The sequence below is a fragment of the Schistocerca serialis genome, chromosome 1 (genome assembly GCF_023864345.2).
Source record: "Schistocerca serialis cubense isolate TAMUIC-IGC-003099 chromosome 1, iqSchSeri2.2, whole genome shotgun sequence".
Lineage (NCBI taxonomy): Eukaryota > Metazoa > Arthropoda > Insecta > Orthoptera > Acrididae > Schistocerca > Schistocerca serialis.
The window spans coordinates 748,991,660-749,015,915 of NC_064638.1; the positions used below are offsets into that span (position 1 = coordinate 748,991,660).

The 24,256-nt window shown below is 39.0% G+C and overlaps 1 protein-coding gene across 13 annotated transcripts in view; it reads left to right on the forward strand.

Annotated features, from left to right (window-relative positions):
* LOC126481976 (C-Jun-amino-terminal kinase-interacting protein 4) overlaps positions 1-24,256 on the forward strand; it is a 271,973-nt gene that overhangs the window by 152,912 nt on the left and 94,805 nt on the right. For 10 of the 13 annotated variants that reach the window (XM_050106008.1, XM_050106016.1, XM_050105951.1 and 7 more), the window contains 2 exons: positions 16,752-16,766; positions 23,728-23,841. In XM_050106008.1, coding sequence (XP_049961965.1) covers positions 16,752-16,766; positions 23,728-23,841 — 129 coding nt within the window. The remainder of the gene's footprint in view (positions 1-16,751; positions 16,767-23,727; positions 23,842-24,256) is intronic. The other 3 variants (XM_050105963.1, XM_050106031.1, XM_050106023.1) reach the window with 1 other exon arrangement.

A 24,256-nucleotide genomic window follows, 5' to 3' on the forward strand; every position in this document is an offset into this window, starting at 1 on the left:
TATCTACTATGATGATGAAAGTGAAGGAAGTTGGACTTATCTGTTAGGGACATGTCATGAGAGCAGGAACTCCCAACTAGGGCCAAAGCTGCATAAATTTTGGAAACCAATAATAAGTGACCATGAGGAAAACCTAAGCAAAAATATGATGCTCACTGGCCATCTTCAAGAAAAAGATGACTTGTTACTGTAACTAACATCACTGTTGGGAAGAAAGAGGAAATATTGTGGTGGCTGTGATGAGTCTTAAAAAACTCAGGGTATCAGATCATTGCAAAATTATTATTGTTTTAGGTATTATGTTTATGCACTTTCAAACAGTCTGACTTACTGTTACTGACTTTTGCCAAATTCTTGTACGTGAGCAACCAATTATCTGAAAGTATATGCTTCCAGAAAACTGGCAAACCATGAAACAAATGGTATCTGCAGTGCCTTAGGAAAGGTGTCGAAAGCAATTTGGCTGTGATCCTATAAACACTTCAATGCCTACCATGAATCTTCAAGACCTATCTCAAAGTTGCAGTATGAATACTTTATATCGCAAGTTGTGCAATCAACAGTTAAGTTCAGTTAGTGTATTTTAATGACAACAGAAATTTTCTAGAGATAAAGAGAGTACAAAAATATTGCAAATAGCTCATATCACCAACATGTTCTTTGGCATGTCAGTGCGAGTGTAACTTAAATGTATAAAACCAAGCGAGGCGGCACAGTGCTAAAGACGCTGATCTTGAACTCGGGAGGACAGTGGCTCAAATACCCATCCAGTAATGCAGATTTAGGTTTTCCATGCTTTCCGCAAATCCCTTTAGGCAGTACCGGGATTGTGCCCTCGAAAGGATGCACCAGTACTCCTTCTCCAATTTGAGCATATGCTCCATTTCTAATGACCTTGTCAACAATGGAACATTAAACCCTAATCTTGCTTCCTGAATTGCAAAAACAGTGTTTTTAATTACTTTTTAATTTTTAGCTTTGATCATATAATTAAATTGTCATTAAATCAGAGAGGAAGAATGTAACAAACAAGATTTGTAGGTGTTGTGTGCAAATTAAGTGATGTAATACAGAAGAGCACTGTGTGTTTCATGAGCTATTCTGATATCAGACCAACTGGCTCACAATCACTGTGTTAAAGATAACAATGGACACTGTCAGTGTTGTTAACTACATTGTTGTACTGTTTTGATATTTGACTACTGTGTTCACATGTAGAATTTGGTATTATAATATTTCGTAGTCCTGTGTTCTGTTTTTATGTTTTACATCAGCTTCACAGTGCCAAGACAAATGAACTTTATGGTAGATTAAGTCTTAATCCAGCTAGTTTTACTTAGTATTATGTCCAATGTGATCATTGTGCAAACATGTTCTTAGACATTTCATCTATAGTATATAATTTTCCACGTTTATAGCTCTTCATCAGGGACATAGATTGAAGGTGTAAAGGTTCAGCACCCCCTTCCTTCCCCGATTTTCCTTTTCTCTTGACAGCATTGTGTTACATCATTTGCTATCATACTGAAATAATTCCCAGAAATGGCATTCTAATTGTAAATCTACGTGATGCTTAGTTCATTTGATGAACACTGCAGCTGTGCTTGAAAGCTTTATATTTGCAAGTTGTCCTGTGCAAATTGGCGGCCTGCTTATAATGTATATGCTATCCTGCATGGTTTTGCTCTTGAATTTTTATAGAAATAATTGCTTTTTAATATTGCAAACAGACATTATGCATAAGATGTATAAACATTTCGTCGCGCTGACCTCTGTAAAATTTTTAATCTCAAGAGCAACCCTCATGTAAGGAGATCACTATTAGTGTTATACAAATGTAAACTAAATTGATAGAAATATAACAGATTCAGATGTTTGTTGTGATTTCCTGGTAACAAGCAATATATTTGGGGAAAACGTTGGTGCTGACATCACCTTGCTCATCGTAGCTTAAGAAACAGAAATATTTTTTTTTAAAAAATAAGTTTAATTCACTCTCACCATGTTTTGTTACATCAAAAGTTGAAGGATGTTCTATATTTCAGTAAGCTCTGACATTTGTTTCACATTTGTTCACATTTGTCCTAGAACATGTTGATAATTGCATTTATGATATAATCAATTCATTATGTACTTATTTATAAAATGAACTTATCAATCTAAGAAGCAGTTTCCACTCTACATCAAATCTGCACGCTATCATTACAGTAGTGACCTCCCCCAAGATGTTACGTATGTGCGGCCGTGGACATTTTATCCCTCAACGTTGTCCACTATCCATATCCCCTATTGGCACTTGTCCTGATCAAGCTGGCTAGCCCATCTGTTTCTTAGTATCACTCTTTGTGTACTTAACTCATGATACATATAACATTCGTTTTAACATCAGATGTGGAAACTAATGCAAACTAGAATGATCTTTTTAATTTTTTTGTAGATTTAAAATGGGAGTGCAATTCAGAATAGACTCTGAATGGGTAATTCAGGAAACTGAAGTGATCCGATGTCAGCAGATCACAATGAAAATGTTTTCCACTTTTTAGCTTTTGGTAGACACAAGCTATTTTGATTTCATTAAACCACTTTTTTTAGACATTTATAAATGTTATTTCATTGAAAATTAGACAGTTGTTCTGTTGGAAGCTTACATCTTCATGAGCAGTTCATGAGCGTAAGTCCTGTACTATATTGTTTCCTTTAGTTCTTCAGAAATATCAGTTGAGCCATAATTGTCATACTGTTTAGATATATTTGTCTTCATTTCAAAACAATACAATTGGATGTTGGAGTGTAAAGTTCCATTGACAGTAAGAATACAAAGACGAGAATTGGCTCAGTTGAGAAAGAATGAGTGACACAAAAATGGAGAGAGAAAAAATCTACTCACCAAGCAGTGGCAGGGGAAAACACACACACACACACACACACACACACACACACACACACACACACACAACCTTTCAGAGCCAGTGACTCTTTCTCCTGGCAGAAGAGTTGATGGGGGAGGAAGAGAAGTGAAGGAAAAGGACTGGACATGTTTAGGGAAAGGGGTACCGTTCAGAAAAGTCAACCAGAACCTTGGGGTCAAAACATCGGTTATTTAGAAGAAATATGACGCAGCCTAACAGCCCAGAAAATTTCAATTTCTCCTTCACCATGACAACACAAGGATTCACACAAGTATGCACACCTGAGAGCAACTTGCAAAACTTCGTTGTACTGTTCTTCCTTCTCCACCACAGATTGCGCACCTTCAGACTTCCATCTTCTTGGCCCAATGAAGGTTGCATTCAAAATGGCTCTGAGCACTATGGGACTCAACTGCTGAGGTCATAAGTCCCCTAGAACTTAGAACTACTTAAACCTAACTAACCTAAGGACGTCACACACATCCATGCCCCAGGCAGGATTTGAACCTGCGAATGTAGCGGTCGCGCGGTTCCGGACTGTAGCACCTAGAACCGCTTGGCCACTTCAACCGGCAAGGTTGCATTCTGCAGGAAGTAGTACGTGGATGGTGGGGAGGTTATTGATGCAGCAATATGTCGGCTCTGACGCTGACCAGAAGAGTGGTACCTTGCAGGCATACAAGCCCTTTGGGCAAGGTGGCATAAGGCCTTTGCATTGGACAGAGATTATGTTGAAAAATAGGGTTTTGTAGCCAAAATAGTGAAAAAAATGTAGAGTATCAGAATCCTGAATAAAACCCACCTGCCTTCAGGAGAAGAATGTGTTGCATTATGTATTGAATATCTGTTGTATAAGTTGAAAGACATGAAAGGAAAGCAGTAGTTGAAAGGTGTGAGACAGGGTTGTTGCAGATACCCAATGTTGTTCAATCTGTAAAGGAAATGCAGATGATGTTTGGAAAAGGAATTTGAAAAATTTAGGGAGAAGAAATAGAAACTCTGAGGTTTGCCGATAACAATTCTGGCCCATCGGCTTGAAAGAGCAGTTGAACAGAATGGATAGTGTCTTGAAAGGAGATTATGAAATGAATGTCGACAAAATTAAAACAAGGGTAATGGAATGCAGTCAAGTCAAGCAAGGGCATTAGACTAGGAAATGAAATACTAAAAGTATTAGATGATTTTAGCTGTTTGGGCAGAAAAATGGTTGATGATGGCCAAAGTAGAGAGGATATAAATTGCAGATAGGAAATAACAAAAAGCATTTCTGAAAAACAAGAAATTGTTAACATCAAATATAAATTTAACTATCAGGAAGTATTTTCAGAAAGTATTTGTTTGTAACGTAGCATTGTACGGTAGTGAAACTTGGATGATAAGCATTTCAGACAAAAAGAGAAAAGAAGCTTTAGAAAAATGTTGCTGTAGAAGAATGCCTAAGACTGGGTGGATAAATTGAATAACTAATAATGAGTGAGGTACAGAATTTGTCAAGTTCATTTGTGGATGATGCGTGCTACTTATGAATGCGTGCTACTTATGAATGCGTGCTACTTATGAATGGATGTGCGCAGGTAGCCAAATAATAATGAAACTTTTTCTAATAATTTCCGGGTATGCAGCCGGATCCCGTCGACATTCTGCCACACTTGGCAGAATGTCGACGGGATCCGGCTGCATACCCAGAAATTATTAGAAGAAGAAATACGCCGGGAAAATTTCAGAAGTCACAATAATGAAACTTTATTGATGTAACACATCAAACAAGTTCAACATAAAGCAGCTTCAGAATAACCCAACTAAAAGATTGTCCAGATATGATACAAGAATGAAACAATATAGAGTAACAGTTTCTCAGAAGTTAGGAGCCATATCATTTATACCAGCCATGGTCACTGAGTTTAGTATATTCGTCTGTCCATACAGGGTACCAGTGACATAGCTGGTATATGTTCATACGTGGATGTAGTCTTTGAACAATGCACTTACAATGTCCGTGCATGAGGCCATAGCCTCTGACTGATAGGCCATGGCATGGCTGATGTAAAGCCTGGAAGTACTATGTGCTCAGTGAATGGAATTCTGATTGACAGACCACGTAACCGTCGATATTAATCTAAAAAAACTGTGAATCTTGACATGCACTGGCTGCAGGGAGGCCAGGCGGTGTCCTGTAAGTCACATGGTGAAATAATATCAGCAAAGTGTAGTGGTTGCACATGTCTTGCGGAGGTGAGATAATGCCAATAGTAGCAGTGGTGCATACAGTGAACATAGTGCCACCTGGTACTGTGGCAGCTGCTGTGGTGTGATGTTCCATGGTGGTTTTGCTGGCATCCTGGAAGGGCGGAAATCATGGCGCATTGCTGTGTGGCTGGTTGCTGGGCCGTAGCTGACAGAATCCCAGAGAAAAGAAATGTATGGTACAACTTGACTAAATACAGGGATCAGTTGTTAGGACAAATCTGGTGGCGTCAGGGAATAGTCAGTTTGTTAATGAAGGGAAGTGTGAGGGCTAAAAATTGTAGTGGAATACCTAGATATAAATACAGCTAGCAGGTTGAAGTGGATGTAAATTGGAGTGGTTACTCGTAGATGAAGATACTTGCACTGGATAGACTAGCATGGAGAGCTGCATCAAACCAGTCTTGAGACTGAAGAGCACAACAGCATATGGAAAACTGTATAAACTAGAATTGATAAAATTTGGTTTTTGTAAAGGTTAGTTGGAGTAGAAATGATATCCTCAGAATTTTGAAGATTGTTGGGACAGCCTATTGTGACAAAACTGTACCATCTAGTATACAGGGTGTGGGAACAATTAAAAAGTATTTTAATGTCAAATAACATAAAAATCATGGACGTAAGATAACATGTCATTAACAAAGTAAAGGTACAACACAATTCAGAAACATCGTTCTATCAATTCCCCAAATCCTCCCCAATCTGGTCTACCTCCAGATGCATGACCAGCTGGACAGGTCGTGTGAGGTGTCTTCCATTGGCAGTTACAAGGATGGCGGTGCATGGGACTCCATCTCTGTCGTCTTTCAGGTCCTGAAGTCTTGGCTTCTCCATATGTGCTGTGGAAGAACTACATTGTGCAGAAGAACCATGTCACTTACTTGGATCCTTACCAGTCCTCCATTTGGGTGTTTGACTTAGTGAAAGCTGCACAAAAGCACAAGATACTCCTTACTCCAATGCTTCCAAAAAACTGGTGCCATTTTCTAATGGAGTCTGAACTCCCTCATCAAGTCTTCTACAGTTGGTGGTTCAGGTCCTGTTGGCAGTATTGTAAGTGTGCTGCAGTGAGTACTTTATCTTCAATTTGAGAATTGGCCATGAGTACAGGGCAGCTTCAGTATTCACAAGTACAGTCACCAGCCCTTCTTCGTCCATACTCAGAGTACTTTCGAGGGGCATCTTTTGTTTGAGCCAATGATTTTTTGCCAGAATCCTCCCCATCAAGCCACCTGTGGAGCTATAAATTTCCAAGCTATGCCTTGTTGAGCGAAGTATTTGTGGGTCTTATCATCAGAGATGGCTGACCACAGTTCCAATATCTCTTTGTTGTTTGTTTGGAACATTTGCGCATCGTCACTGTAAAAGGTTTGTTGAATATCATGTCTGCCAATATGTCTTTATAGTGACAACCTGGAATCAATCGGTTGATGCATTGTGGACTAGCTCTAGGTGAATGGTTCTCATCACAGCACAGTATAGGCTTTAATTTTGATTCTTCCTACTGTGGCATACAATGGCCCTGCAAATCAACAATGTCAAGCTGCTACCATTTCTTCCACGGTAAATTCACCATGTCAGTTGAAGAGAGTTATCTGTTATTTGCAGTAGTTTCCAGAAGGAACTAAATCTTTCAGTATCTGTCAGTGACTGGGGTGTCTCCTCGAGGAGAATCTGTGGGTGCAAATGTAAGTTTTTATAGTTTGGCAACAAAGCAGGTGTAGACATTCATTTGGCTATTGACAGGGCTGTTGTGAAAGCCAAGGCTTCCATATGTTCCAAAATATGTCATTGTGTGTAAGGCTTGAGGAATTCTGGCTCTTGATAGATGATGCACAAAATTCTCTCTACCTGAATAATGCGCCCACTGGGATGGTGAGGTGTACCTTTGAATTTCCATAGCCCTGTTGCATACAAAAGATTTTCAAGTATGGGGATTACCCTTTAGCCAAGCAAGTGTCACCATGGAGTCAGATCATAGTTGCTCTACTTATTTCTGTCTTGGTACCCTTGAAGTAGTAATGTAAAAGTCTCATCCTCGTTAATGCTGTCAGAAATTGCAGTTGTGGCTGCATAACGCTCTTCGTGGGTATTCATGCACTTCTGTGACACACCAATTTGATGTGAGATTTAATTTTTACAGTGCATCTGACTACAGGACTGCACCTATGCTTGCATGGTTCGTAAGTGTGTGATAGGCTTTGAAGGGCTGACATCCAAGTGTGCCACCAAGTGGCTAGAGGCTGAGGCAGAATTCCAGATCACCCTAGTTCAAGTATCCAAGTATCTTTAAACAAATTTTTTTCTATCGTGGGTGCCTCATAAAAACTAGTGACTGCTTGTAACAAACTTATTTTGATCACTACCAACTGTGATATTTTATTGATATTTTCAGACTGATCCACACACAATTATCGTCTACTCCATCCCACTAAACTTCCACATATGAGAAGTTGTTGTGATCAGTTGTCCTTTTGATTTCCAGTTTCCGACCAGTTGCTGAGAGTTCGTTGCCCATTGCAACGTAGGCAGCTTGATTTGATTCATGAGTGAGATTAGCCAATAGTAAACAGCTATACCACCATTTTTGTCTGCTGTGATCGGCCGTCGTGGCTGAGCAATTCTAGGTGCTACAGTCTGGAACTGCGCGTCTGCTACGGTCGCAGGTTCGAATCCTGCCTCGGGCATGGATGTGTGTGATGTCCTTAGGTTAGTTAGGTTTAAGTAGTTCTGAGTTCTAGGGGACTGATGACCTCAGAAGTTAAGTCCCATAGTGCTCAGAGCCATTTGAACATTTTTTTTTTCCTGCTGTGCCTGCTGCCCAGTCCTCCATATAAGTGTTACAATCTAATTAGGCACTAACAATGTGAAACTGTGGTTGGTATGAACCTGCTAATTCACTCACTGCAGCTAAAGTAGGAATGGGCTACATTTAAGCCCAAAGGGAAGTCATTTAAATTGGCAAGTAGCTCTTCTTTGTATGATGTTTGCTTCATTTGTGATCATTGATTATGGTTGCTGCACTACAAAAACTTCACTAGGTCTCTGATGTCTGGATGGAGAAAACCTGCCAAAAAGGCCTAGGTAATATCTGCTATGATGGCAAAACGTTGCATTCTAAAATTCTTGAATACTGCGGTTACTTCGGCACAAAGGTTATCCCTGCTTCCAGGATGACATTAAGTCAGGGGCAGATTTCTTCATGTAAAGTTTTTGAATATGACTCGCCACGTGATCCTTCCCTCTCTCTTTTTCATCACTATTTGATAAGGCAAATGAAAGGTGTTGACTGAAAATTTTGCTGTGGAGCCAGAATGAAATATTCATTTCAGATGTGATTTGACATCTGTGTCTCGTATTTGGAATTGAAGATGTCATTCTTCTCTAAATGCCTCTGCAAAGTGGGAAGCATTTTTCATCATCAAAGATATTACTTGGAAGAATGACTGTTAATTTTGTTGGAAGACACATTACCCTTCACAGATCCCCGATAGAATAGGAAGCGTGAACTTCCCAAAGAACTGCTGAATCTTTCTCAGTGATTGGTCAGTCCTGATAGCCAGGTATTCCTATTGTCTTTAAATCCCAGAAGTTTCAGGCTGTGTTGACAAGTGCTTGAATAAATGGCAGGTTTATGAGGATAGCAGCAGCTTGATTTACAAAATCCTTGGGTGGTTTCTGCTAAGGATCCATCCAAATTTTGAAGGTGTCCTTAACAATTTTAAAGTCATCAGTTCCAATTAGTAGCTCTATGGGAAGATCATTGTATCCCTCTGTGGGATCAGCCAGTTGTAAATTAGTAATGTGTTGCCTTGGGAAATCTTGAGATACTAACAGAATGTCTAAAAAATGAGTGAAAATTCACAAATGCTGTAACTGAAACATGAGAATTGTTCCATATGCTTCTCAGCGTCACGTGGCCTAAACAACAAGTGTGTGATATAGTGCATAAAGACTCAAATTCCAGTTGTAAATTGCCAATCAGTGATCTACCGATGAAGCTAGATTTGCTGCCACTATCTAAAATGCAGTGTGTAAGTCTTACACCTATAGACCTTGTAAAATACACACTGAAGATAAGTAAATCCTGAACATCCGATATTCACATTGACTACTGAACTGTGTTTGGTAGGAGTAATCGATGAAGTAAAATGTTATTGCACACTGATTTTTGATGGGCTTTTCTTGCAAAAGAGGCATTGTGCTTTTCCTTTCTTTCTACAATCCTTTTGTGTGTGACCCTGGTTGAGGCAAAGAAAGCACATATTGCTACATCTCAAACTCTTGAGGCTCACCTGAATAACCTTCACTTTCTTGCTGTCTTGTCCCTGTGACCAAGGTGTTCACAAAATGCACAAAAGACATCTACCTTCTGTACGGGCTTGCATGCTGCACATCCTGATTTAGGTCGAACGTTGAGGGCCACTGTATATGGTACAATGTTAATCTGCAACTTTCCCCACAGATCTTTTGATCTGTCAGTGCCCCTTCTTCCTCTTCTGACAGGAATTTCATCAGTTAAAGTATGTTCCCTTCTGACAAGTATTTAATTATTCAGCATCTAAATATGTCGTACAAGAAAGTATGAAGTATTTTTGGAATTGAAATGTGACTAGTAAGTCTCTACATTCTCTCCTAGTGCCTGTAGAGCTTGAATGCACGTATTGTGTTCAATAACTGTTAAGGGATTCTGGAGAGTCAGATGTTACAGGGGTGACATCTTCCAGATAGTCAAGATGTGCCTGGATAATTCTGTTTGTATAACCATAATGTGCACATAAAATTTTCTTGGTTTGTTCGTAAGCAGCTGCAGTTGCAGCAGTGCCTTGTACCAAACTCTTGAATTCCCCGTCCAGGTAAATATATGTTTGGTGACAGTTGACAAGTTCGGGTCTGCATCAACAGAGGATTCAAACTATTCCCAAAAAATATGTCTGTTCCTCAGTGTCACTGGAAAATGGCTCTGACTTGATCAGTGGTGTGTGACTACAGAACTGCGTGAAAAACCCTCTGAAGTCATCCTGCCAGTCATGGCAACTGGATGTCTTCCCTCAGTATTATATTTGGCCTTCAATTCACATGCTTCAGAGTTTGTATAGTCTTCACATGTAAGACATCTGTGTCATCAAGTCAGTCATTGATAGTGTCATCCAAGGTCATTAAACTAGCCAAAGTTCCTGCAGACAACTGCTAATATATTCTATCTCATTTTTGGGTGTGAAGTCATCAAAAAAATGTATTTGATTACTGAAGTGTGTAGCGTTGGAATGTTGTGTTCCTTGTTTATATTTTAACTTGGAAAGACAATTTATGCTATGCACTTGTTATGTAATCAGATCATTCTTCTACACACTATTTAAATATTATTCTATCAGCTAGTTTACAAGCAGTAAGCTGGATGAAAATAAGCTGAAGGCCACAATATGTAGATGACAGAGCTGGGAGCATGCACTGTATGTTATGCATGAAGAAATTCCTCCTTGTAGGTACTCAGAATTGATGTGGGAGTCCTCTTGAACTATTGTAGCTGCCCTATAGGTTCAAAAAGTCCTCATCCATGTTGCTTGTTTCCTGTTTTGGCGCCAGAAAATGTGTGGGAACAATTAGAAAGTATTTTAACTTCAAGTAACGTACTACTATATTTACCCAGAATGTATATATCATGGCGATTAAATGACATCTGTCATTAACAAAGCTGAGACACCGTATAATTCAGAAATTTTATTTAGTAGTTCCCCACACAGAGATGAGAGACAGGCGTAATATCCTCAGACAGGAAGAGAGTGCTATAATTCTTGTACAGTAGTGAGGAAGGTACTGACTGGTATGAGTTCTACCAACCATCAGTTTAATAAGTCTTGGCTGCAAGGTAATAGCACAGATATCTGCAGAATAGTGGGATAACTAGTAAAAGCCAACGTGGAGAAAGACTGATTTGGGTTCTGAAAAATTTTCGAAGCAATATTGACCTTATAAATAACCTATGAAGAAGGCTGAAGAAAGACAAATACACTATTTTAAATTCTGGAGGCATCAGTAATAAAATGCAGGGAGTGAAGCTTACATACACTTTATACAGAAAGCAGAATACAGTTGCAAAAGTCAGGGACGATATGATAGTGTTGAATAGGCAGTGAGATGGGTTGCTGCTGAACTCCCATATTATCCAGTTTTTACATGCAGCAAGTAGTAGTAAAGGAAACCAAGAAGAAATATGGAATAAAGAATTAAAATTCAGGAAGAGCGGAATGAAAACTGTGGGGTGTGCTGATAACCATGTACTTCTGTCACAGGTGGTAAAGGACTTTGAAAATCATATAAATGGAATTATTAGTGTCTTGAAAATATGGTATAAGATTAATGTATATATGAGTGATAGAGCTCAATAAAATTCAGTCTGATAATTCTGAAGGAATTAGATTAGGAAATTGTACACTAAAAAGTAAAAGATGTTTTGTCATATGGGGCAGCAAGTTAGTGGACAGGGCTGGAAATGAAGCGGGTAAAATAAAATACAAACTGCCAGTAACAAGAACAGCTTTTGTAAAAAAGAGAAATATGTTTACATGGAATATACATTTTAAGTATTAGGAAGCTTTTCAGAAAGTATTTGTCACTAGTGTGGCCTTATATGGAAGTCAAACCTGTGTGATAAATACGAGGTGAAATCCAAAATTTTCAGGACTGGTGCCGCCATCTGGAAAGTAGGAGTAGTAGATCTTTGTACTGCTAGGTGGTGAGAGCTGTATATCTGATGAGTCAGTGTGCGGAGTGGCCATTCAACTGGGAGGACGTGTTGCATGTCCACAGTAATTTCCATAATACTCTGCGTTTGGTGTGTGGCGATTTTACGATGGATCTGCGAATAGAACAGTGCGTGTGTATCAAATTCTGTGTGAATCTTTGGAGAAGTGCTATGGAGATCCTTGCAATGATTCAAGTGTTTGGGGGATAAAGCAACAATTGTCCCAGTGGAAGAGCCAGGGCTCTCCAAGGCCCAAAAAAGCGAGGGCAGGTGAAGAGCAAAGTGAAAAGCGTGATCATCGTTTTCTTTGTTACCAAGGGAACCAAACAGTGAATTCCGCATGCTACTGTGGCGTTTTGCGATGGCTCCATGAAAACGTGCGGCGACGACGACCCGAACTTTGGCATCAAGGAAACTGGCTGCTGCATCACAACAACGCACCCTGTCGCACGTCCTTGGTCACCAAGACCTTTTTGGCAAAAAACAACATGGCAATTGTACCCCACCCAACGTGCTCATCAGATCTGGCACCTTGCGACTTTGAACCATTCCCAAAACTGAAACTCAAGTTGAAAGGATGTCGGTTTGACACTGTAGAGAGGATTCAAGAAGCATCGCTGGTGGTGATAAACACCCTCAAGAACAGGACTTCCAGAGAATGTTTGACCAGTGGCGGAAGTGCTGGGACTAGTGTGTACGTGCGGATGGGAACTACTTTGAGGGTGATTGTGAGCATTAGTCCAAAGGTAAGGTTTTCAACTTATGACAGCACCAGTCCCGAAAATTTTGGCTAGCACCTTGTAGCGTGACAAGAGATGAATAGAAATTTTAATAAGAAAAATGCTGGAGATTTATTCAATAGATTGTGTAACTAACGGACAGTTTAGTGAATTGACTAATGGAAGGGGCAAGTTGAAAGAACACATCCAGAAACATCAAGGAATAGTTACTGGGGGGGGGGGGGGGGGGGTTCAGAACCGCATTGACTAGAACAAGACAACAATAACAATGTGGACCAAATTACTGAAAACACATACAATTAAAAATGTGCTTTCCTTGGAGATTGTTTGAGAAGGTCTGCATAACAGCTGGCATGCTTGCTCTGCTGTCCACCCAGTGTAATGAGCCAGTCACTGGCTGCAGTCCTTTGCATCACACATTATCCCCATTTGAATTGCCTAACCTTTCAACAGTGGGTGCAGATATTTTGTGATATTTCAAAATCAAACAACCCACTACATTAAACTCGGATAGTTCACAGTGAAAAATAGAAGCCACTGTGAGTTCACTTTTGATGCCTGCCAGATCACACATTGCTAACATAGTGAACCTCTCTTCCAACTTGGGAGAAAATTCATATCCATTTCTAATCAAAAGAAAATGCATGTGTGCAGTATACTGGTCTCCACATGTGCGGAGTGAACCATTCGGACACCTGTCCCATCTCACAAATGGTTTAAGATATCGCATCAAGTCCCTGTCAAAATGATAGCACCCTAAGAAGGAGTACCCAGTCATAACCTTTTCAGTGGAACAGTGGAACCAGCCAAGTAACAATCAACATTTATCAGTGAAGGCTGAAGTACCCCTTGCCTCCTAAACTTACATTCTTGTTTTAATATAAAAATTAAGTTCTATACCCAAAATGAAAATTGTATAGTCTCTAGAGGAGTCTGTTTTTGTTTGTTACGTATAATAAATTAATAAAGATAATGGATTTTGATATCATTGAAATTTAAAATCCAGGCCGACAGAATATAATATGGTTGTTCAGAATGAGAGAAAGTAAAAGTTCTTAAAAATGTTTGACAATTTTCATATTAGTCAGAAAATGCAATCGTAGTTCAACTGAAAATGAAAAGTGTAGGATAATAATGGCTAATAAAATGAGACATGCTGAATGTCTTGTTACACTGGGAAAAGTAAGAAAAAGTTAGTTACAGAACAGAAAAATACTCACTAAGTAGGATGAGGAAGGAATGAAAACTCAGTGAACCAGTGGCTGAGGACTTGTAAGAGGACAAGTACATCTCTGAAGTGTGAAGGAAATTCTACTTTGTTCTTTGATAAATTTCCAGAATGAGATAAAATAATACGTATATTTACAGATGCAGATCACAAACATTTTTCTAAGTTACTAGCTGTTTCGGAGCATGTACTCCTCCACCTCTCTGGAGTTAATAATTTTCCAATACGAGTGCTAAGGCTTACTGAGTTTGTTGTAGAACTTCCATGGCTGACATCTTCTCTTCATGACACTAATATCCCATTGATTTGGTGCCACCTTGCAAGCCATTGTTTAAACACTGTTTGTGAAAAATTCCACTAAATAATATTGAAATTCTAATGTGAACACATTACTTTCATTGCCACTGTCCAGTGACTGCAGACTGCGAACCAGCAGACATAGCATTTCCATCGAAACTGACCATTGTTGAGTGAAGTTATGAAACATCTCAATGTGACTGACAAGTCTAGCTTTCATGTGTCATCTCGCAGGTGAAGAATTTGTCAGCAAGCCAATTGATGATGATTATTTGGGAAATTGTCACAGAAGTGGTGAATATCATGAAGTAAGTGGTGATGAACTCAGTGTTGCTGTTTGGAGAATTTTGATGGAACAGTTAGCTTGCATTTGTAGCTAGATTGTGCACAAATACGATTTTGGTACATGAATTGCTGAAGAATTTGACAGGAGCTGTGTGAAACAAAAGAGCTGTCATGTCTGCAGAAATACAAAATGAAATTAAAATGAAGAAATATGATGTATGTGCTTTCCTGAGAGACACTGGTGTGATAATATTAGCATGCAATGTAAGAGGTAGTTTTTTATGGTGAGCACATAGAGCAAATAATATTTGTAGTGCAAAAAGTGAAAAACTGACGGTTGCTGTGACAGAGAGGAGAAGAGAGGACTATTGACAGAGGTAGTTGTTCCATTTCTAATGTGATTTTGTCCAGTAACAGTTGAAGTTGGAAGGAATGAATAGTAAATAGTTTTATATTGTGCAAGCAGTGCCAGGAAGACAAGGCAGTTGACATTTTACACACATCCACATACAGAAAGACACTTTGTGAGGAGCTTTTTAGTAAAGTTTGGAGCAACATTCTGAGAAATGAAACAACTCTGTTTTCTCTTCATGATGTCAAAATAATGTACACTGTGCAGTGGTGAGGAGATGCCAGACATGTACAGAAAAATGTGTTTTACTTAAAGACATGCTCTTTAAATCCAATCCTTCATCCAGTGGCTACTTTGAAAGATATAAAAACTTTTCAGCAATAGGAATAACAAAATATTTGCAACAAAACTTTGCAGCAATAGAAATAACAAAATATTTGCAACAAAGCAGTTTCCTTCACTAAAAAAACAAAACTCCAGGCATGTGTAAGTGATCACAACTAGTAGAGCACTTGATGCTACAAAAAGTGTAACACTAGAAGCAAAAAAGGTTAACTGTATAATAAAAGATAGTAACACTGAATTTTATTTTATTTTTCTTCTATGGCAGTCGGTGCCATTACTAAGAATAGAAGACAGACACAGTTATTTTGTCAGAGTGGTGAAGAACTGGAAGTTCATTTTCCTCAAAAATGTCATTATCAGTACAGAAGATACCAAAAAAAACCAAAACAGAGCTTTTAAAACCAGTGAGTAATGAGTAAGTGGAAATATAAATTTTTGTTTGAAATCTCTGTTCTATAATTTTTAGTCATTGCTTTGTGTTCAACAAAAATACAACATTGAACTGTTTTGGATGCTGTTTTAGACTGTAAGCCATGCTATACTTGGCTGAGCGAACCGCTTCACTGGTTGGAGAAAGAGCAAGTTTGTTAGTTTGTAGAAACTGGTTCAAGGCAACAAGTCTTACACAAAAAGGTCACATCAGATCCCTCGTTAATGAAAATGGAACAAATCAAAATGATAAATAAATTCAACCAGTATTCTGTTGTTACATGATGGAGCTAACTATTGACAGGATAAATTGGGAAGGTGGGTTTTGTTAGTGAAAACAACAACCAGTAAATTTATTTTGTCATTAGAGGACAGAGTTGAACACTGCATTTGATGTATACCTTTCTGGAATGAGTAGTATGTACAAGTTGCAGTACATAATAAGCTTTAAGTACATTGTACAAACTCAATTCTAACATACATTATCTTGAAGTTCATAAAAATAAATGGGGTTTAAGTTTAGATTATGCCTGACTTCTCTTGAGAATTTCCCAGTTGATTGTCATTTATTTGTATCATTCATACAGGATTGTAATATAAAATAGGACATAACCCTAAACTGATTTTATTGTATAAGCTTGTGTAATGAAACATTCAAAAGGTAGCTCCCCACAAAATTAACCTAATTACAGAATGGAATACTATAATACTGTTGAACTCATGAGGCATTGTCTCACATTTTATATTGTAAAGTACTAACACAAGTAAAAGATCATCATACTATTATATCTTTATTTCCATTTTAATTTTGACTTTTAGGATTCAGTGCTTCTATCATTAGGACCTCATTGTAATATCAATGCATTCATGCTGCAAGAATGTAAGATTAAAGCACACATATGACAGTGTTCTTCTTATTAGCTTTTCTCTTAGTAATTTCTGTTTAATTATTTCATTATTGCTTTCACTTTAGACAATGCAAATGTTATAGAAAATAATACAGAAAACTAAATTCACAAAATTTGTCAAGTACAGACTTACCTATATGATAATATTTGAGTATCAGTAAAATGCAAAAATTATACGAGGCTGACTTTTCTCAACTAGTGCTAATGTCTGGTTGTATTGTTCTATGCTTCCTCTGGATGTCGCAACATTGCTCTGTGCACTTGCGTAGCAGTGTTTCCTGGAGGTAGTAAGCACATTTATAGTTTATTCCCTCATTCTTTTTTTTAAGTGCCCTTGTTTAGTGTAACAATTTAGTTTCCTAAATTCAGTGTTAACAGCCTTTCAGTATCACTTGTTACTCATGATTTAAAAAGAAACTATATATGTTGCTTTTTATTTAGAATAACCATTTGGACTTTTAGCAGTTGTTTATGTGTGATACTTTTAAAATGATATAAGTATGTGCATCTTGCATTACAAATGAGTGTCTTTGTAGTTTGCTTTGTGTTGTTTGAAAGCTTTACAAACCTGTAGGGAGATAGAGTTTTTGTCAAATACTGTCCATCCATGAACAGCTTCAAAAATGAAATACCATTTTGGGATGCAGTAGATCACTACAATCTGGATGCCTTTTCACATTGTTATATAGTAGTGTGGCTTGTTATCGACACATCTGTATATTCATTATTGTAGACTGTTTTTTACTCTCTCTCTCTCTCTCTCTCTCTCTCTCTCTCTCTCTCTCTCTCTCTCTAATATTGAGGATACAGTTTTGTGTATTGGAAGTTGTGGAAGTCACTTTTTTAGGTTCAAAAATTAAAAGGTAGACATACAGTTTGTAGATAACATCAAAAGTATCCGGACACACCCAAAAACACATTTTTCATATTAGGTGCATTGTGCTGCCAGTTACTGCCAGGTAGTCCATATCAGTGACATCAGTAGTCATTAGACATTGTGGGAGAGCAGAATGGGGCACTCTGCGAAACTCGTGGACTTTGAATGTGGTCAGATGATTCGCTGTCACTTGTGTCATACATCTGTACGCAGGATTTCCACACTCCTAAACATCCCTAGATCCACTGTTTCCAATGTGATAGTGAAAGGAAACGTGAATGGATACGTACAGCACAAAAGCATACAAGCTGACCTCGTCTGTTGATGACAGGGACCGCCTTCAGTTGAAGAGGGTCGTAATGTGTAATAGGCAGACATCTATCCAGACATCACACAGGAATTCCAAACTGCATCAAGATCCATTGCAAGTACTATGACAGCTAGGCGGGAGGTGTGAAAACTTGGATTTCATGGTCGAGCAGCTGCTCATAAACCACACATCACGCTGGTAAATGCCAAAAGGTGCCTCGTTTGGTGTAGGGAGCATAAACATTGGACGATTGAACGGTGGAAAAATGTTGTGTGGAGTGACAAATCACAGTACACAATGTGGCGATCTGATGGCAAGCTGTGGGTATGGCGAATGCCCGGTGAATGACATCTGCCAGCAATAAAATTCAGAGGTGGTGGTGTTATGGTGTGGTTGTGTTTATAATAAAGGGGTCTTGCGCCCCTTGTTGTTTTGCTTGGCATTATCACAGCACAGGCCTACATTGATGTTTTAAGCACCTTCTTGCTTCCCACTGTTTAAGAGCAATTCAGGGATGGCGATTGCATCTTTCAGCATGATCGAGCACCCGTTCATAATGCATGACCTCTGGTGGAATTATTTCACAACAACAACATCTCTAATGGACTGGCCTGCACAGAGTCCTGACCTGAATCCCTTAGAACACCTTTGGAATGCCGACTTCATGCCAGTCCTCACCAACCGACATTGATGCCTCTCCTCAGTGCAGCACTCCATGAAGAATGGGCTGCCGTTCCCCAAGAAACCTTCCAACACCTGATTGAACATATGCCTGCGGGAGTGGAAGGTGTCATTGAGGGTAAGGGTGGGCCAACACCACATTGAATTCCAGCATTACCGATGGTGGGTGCCACAAACTTGTAAGTCATTTTCACCCAGGTGTCCGGATACTTTTGATCACCTAGTGTAGTTATTACTTAATTTTAAAATTAAATGCTTAACAGTCTCCACTGAAACATTTAATTACAAAAATATAACTACAGTGGACAATAAGCCACTCAGTTTAATAAAAACAAAATGCATCTGAGTACTCTTTTCATAGAAGTTGTACTAATATTTAAATGAAATTATATGGCTATAAGAATGTGAGATATTTCAGGAGACCCTTGAAAATAGATTAAATTTTTATGAATTGTTACCTTGCATTTCATTAATAAATACTTTTTTTACGTATAAAAACAAATACTTGGATATTCCAGCTTATCTTTCCACATTCTTGTTTCCTTTTTAATTAAACCATATTATAGTGGGCAAATTTAGTTCTGTTCTTTATCTTATCCTATATAGGTGTGAAGGGTAATAACATTAAAGACTTTTTTCTTATATTCCCAATCAAACTATCAGAGTGAGCTCAGAATATAATGGATAGTCCACATTGATTAAGAATTCAGTGACACTCTGTTCAGGTTTGCTGTCTACTTTTTAAACCCACATTTATTACTTATTTCACTTACAGCTGAGGTGTCACTTTCTGAGCAATATAAAAATTCTATTCCCACTTCTACCTATTGCCATTGCCTTGTGGACACCGTACAAAATCAGTTGACCTGTATGATTTCTAACCCAAGGTGCCATTTTTAACGTACCAAATAACTTTTCTACTTACAACACTATCTGACTACACAAAAATTCATCCCAAACTTAAACTACACAAATTACTCAGATCATGTGCTACCCACTTAATCTCAGGATATACGAAGCATTGTAGTTTGCAATACATTACAGCAAAGATGCTACAGAAGTTTGCCTTTTGCTTTATCCATTTCTTCTAGGGCTCAGACAATACACTACTTCCAACTTCTATTTAGGTCAAATTCAACAGTGCTTTTACCCACTTACAGTAATACATTTCACTGCAACTTCATACAAATTAAGCACTAATTGTGGCCAAGTTCATTCAGGATTTGTATAATATTCTGTTAGCTTCGCTTCTTTCAGGTGCTATGGCAGCCGGTTTTTTGCTGCCCATCAGGTACTGCCACCTCCATAGATGACCAGGTTGCAGTTTTTGTCTCTGCTATGACAGGTCTTTCCATGCAACAGTGAAACAGGTCGCAATATCTATTAATCTCATCATTCCTATAAAGAGTTTATTCACTCTTCGCATGTACGTGTGTCTGTGTGTACTACTACTGGCATGAATAGCTTACAGTGGGGATTTTCTCCCAAGAAATGCTATGTTAAATAAATTGGACGTTACAATGTCTTTATGACAGTCATCTATTTCGGCCAACAGTGAGGTGTGTAGGTTGAAATTTGCTGTGGATGATTAGATCATTGGGAAGTAGGTTTCATTAAGTTGCAAAATGGCAGGGTCATCCATTTATTGCTTATTTTCCACTAAAGATATCTGCTTGGTACATTATTTGAAAAATAAAGTATGTTCGAGTTCTTCAGTGTTTGTTTTTGTTAACTTATTTTTCAAATTTCATTTTATGTACAAAGATTTAAATGAAACCAATGACCACCAATATTTTTATTAACCAGTTTCTGTTGCCTCTGATCAATTTTGCTTGCTCCATGTTCTGAATGATGTGTTCGTTAACTTTTCATTATCATATGATGGCTGTTTCTCTGCCACCCGTTTAGGAGAATGAATCCATGCTTCAAAAGCTCAACTTAAAACATTTTTGTAATGTTTCTCTGCTATCTCTTTATAATCATAGGAACTTCATGGGCACAACATTTTTATGCTCATTTTATAAGCCAGTGGTCATTTCTATTTTAATTTAATTTAGGGGTAATGGCATGTAGGTGTTCCTGGGCCACCACACGCAAATTCAAACTTTCCTCAATGTGAAGTACAAGGAACTTACAAGAAACAAAAGATAATTTTAGTTATGTCTATTTATTTGTAGTTAGCTGTACCTCTCTAAAAAACTTTTTGCAGTGACTGGATTTTTGTTAGGTTATTGCAGTTTGAAGAACTACACTCCTGGAAATTGAAATAAGAACACCGTGAATTCATTGTCCCAGGAAGGGGAAACTTTATTGACACATTCCTGGGGTCAGATACATCACATGATCACACTGACAGAACCACAGGCACATAGACACAGGCAACAGAGCATGCACAATGTCGGCACTAGTACAGTGTATATCCACCTTTCGCAGCAATGCAGGCTGCTATTCTCCCATGGAGACGATCGTAGAGATGCTGGATGTAGTCCTGTGGAATGGCTTGCCATGCCATTTCCACCTGGCGCCTCAGTTGGACCAGCGTACGTGCTGGACGTGCAGACCGCGTGAGACGACGCTTCATCCAGTCCCAAACATGCTCAATGGGGGACAGATCCGGAGATCTTGCTGGCCAGGGTAGTTGACTTACACCTTCTAGAGCACGTTGGGTGGCACGGGATACATGCAGACGTGCATTGTCCTGTTGGAACAGCAAGTTCCCTTGCCGGTCTAGGAATGGTAGAACGATGGGTTCGATGACGGTTTGGATGTACCGTGCACTATTCAGTGTCCCCTCGACGATCACCAGTGGTGTACGGCCAGTGTAGGAGATCGCTCCCCACACCATGATGCCGGGTGTTGGCCCTGTGTGCCTCGGTCGTATGCAGTCCTGATTGTGGCGCTCACCTGCACGGCGCCAAACACGTATACGACCATCATTGGCACCAAGGCAGAAGCGACTCTCATCGCTGAAGACGACACGTCTCCATTCGTCCCTCCATTCACGCCTGTCGCGACACCACTGGAGGCGGGCTGCACGATGTTGGGGCGTGAGCGGAAGACGGCCTAACGGTGTGCGGGACCGTAGCCCAGCTTCATGGAGATGGTTGCGAATGGTCCTCGCCGATACCCCAGGAGCAACAGTGTCCCTAATTTGCTGGGAAGTGGCGGTGCGGTCCCCTACGGCACTGCGTAGGATCCTACGGTCTTGGCGTGCATCCGTGCGTCGCTGCGGTCCGGTCCCAGGTCGACGGGCACGTGCACCTTCCACCGACCTCTGGCGACAACATCGATGTACTGTGGAGACCTCACGCCCCACGTGTTGAGCAATTCGGCGGTACGTCCACCCGGCCTCCCGCATGCCCACTATACGCCCTCGCTCAAAGTCCGTCAACTGCACATACGGTTCACGTCCACGCTGTCGCGGCATGCTACCAGTGTTAAAGACTGCGATGGAGCTCCGTATGCCACGGCAAACTGGCTGACACTGACGGCGGTGGTGCACAAATGCCGCGCAGCTAGCGCCATTCGACGGCCAACACCGCGGTTCCTGGTGTGTCCGCTGTGCCGTGCGTGTGATCATTGCTTGTACAGCCCTCTCGCAGTGTCCGGAGCAAGTATGGTGGGTCTGACACACCGGTGTCAATGTGTTCTTTTTTCCATTTCCAGAAGTGTATATACGTTGACAGTATTGAATTGAAATTTAACATTTAGGTATTAGAAGTTTTGGATGGCCTTTGTTATACTGTGTTGTATTTTGTTGCTGTCAGCCAATGAGCTGTAATAGGATCGTTTATACATATTGCTTTTTTATAGCCCCATAGTGGGAATTAATGTTTGGACTTTGGTGGATTATTTCCCTTCTATGCCAATGGTCTTTCATGCATCAACAAACTGAATAAATTCGGACAAAAAAAAGAAATTATTTATCTTGAATGTCAGAGTTTGTCAGGGCATCAGGCAACACATGCTGCCAGACATAATATATTTAATGTTCAGAAAAAAACAAACAGTGGTTCAAATGGCTCTTAGCACTATGGGACTTAACATCTGAGGTCATCAGTCCCCAAAAAGTGGAAAGTCCGAGATGGAATAACAACAATATTATGAAAAAGTATAGATTTCTATTTACCATACAGAGGAGATGTTTAGTTGCAGACATGCTCAAAGAAAAGACTGCTTTAGATTTTAGCTTTCTGCCAAAAGGCCTTCTTCCAAAACAGAAAACATGCACACATTCACAGAAGCACAACTGGCACATGCATGACCACTGGCTCGAGCCACTGTGGCTGGAAGATGATGGAAGGGGGAGGGGGAGGGGTACTTTCTACACAATTGACACATTCTTGGTTACTGGATTGGCCACAATCCTGAACAACCATACCTGTACTACTTCCTTAGGAGATATTATTGTCTGGATTCAAAGAAACTAAACTTTGGGAAGATGTGACTTAAGTGTTAATTTAAAAAAGAGAATTTGCAATATATCGTTAAAATTTTCATATCCAATTGTCTACTGCTGAAAGAAATGCATACACTGCTGCACTAAAGCTAGTTTTGAACTTAATTTTTACTGAGAATACTAACACTGAAACGGTTAGGGCTCTAGCTCCATATGTTTCATTTTGTGAATGCTTAATGGCATGCATTGTGGCCAGAAAATGCAGGTTTAACATTTAATCTTGTTGTAAAAGGAAAATTCTTCATGTAATTATTAAAACTTCCATGTCTTTGTGTTTTGCATTTGATAATTATCAAAAGACAAACATTTGCCTTGGTAGTGAAGTAGAAGTAACATTGTTTGCCAGTGATCTCATAAGCATGAAAATTTGCCACAATATTTGCAGAGTAATACTAATTTACCTTAACTGCATTATTAACTAAGGGGGAGGAGGAAGTTTTATTTAGTTTAATTCAGTAGCAAATAATCTGAATTTGTTCAGATAAATTTTTTGCTGAGTAAAATATGTAAAATTTATTTCCTAGAAACAAAGAGGTACCTTGAATTTTATCATGGGTAACTCACAATATTGTTGAAGTGGCATCAACTAATTGTTTTTCTTAAATAATATGTCACTTACAGACAGTTGTTGTGATAGAATTCTGAACAATATCAATAGAAACATATATGTAAAACCGTGGAACAACACAAAAAAATCTGCTTTCAGAAGCCAGTAAGCCTTACATGTAGTACTTCTCTGTAGATTACAAAGGAATAATTAGATCAGACATGTTCAATTTTGTCTTATCTGTACAATTTCTGATTGTTGAAATAAGCAGCAGCTAATTCAGATGATTTGTGATGTCATGTTTCTGAATCAGTAATATTTTTTTAAAAAAAATGCTCATTTCATAATGTTTTGACTTTTTTTCCACCTAGGTACTGGAAAATTAGGATTCTCATTCGTCCGCATCACTGCTCTACTTATTTCATCTAGTCGGTTATGGATTGGTACTGGCAATGGTGTGATCATCTCTGTACCATTATCAGAAAGTACGTAGAATCCTTGAATATTTGTCATAAGACTTACCAGTGTTTTAAACACTAAAAATTAAGTTGTATACACAGTAGGTTTCATAAGTTTTGCAACTAAGAAATACTTTATAAAAAGTTACCAGCTGCTGCACACAAAAAGGAGAGAAAAAGAGATTAGCACAGCAAACTTCAGTCTAATAAATTTCAAATTTGCTTGAGCAATAGTGCCACTTATTCCTCATACAAAAAATTAGTTCCGAAACTTATTGAACCTGCTGTGTATGTTAAATGTTGCAACTTTTCCATAATATAATGTATGGCATCTACTTATTGAAGAGGTGGGAAATATCGTAATATGCTATTTTTTATCTTGCACTTGCATTGTGATGAGATGCATACTCATATCTACTCACGCATCTATAATCCCTCTCCT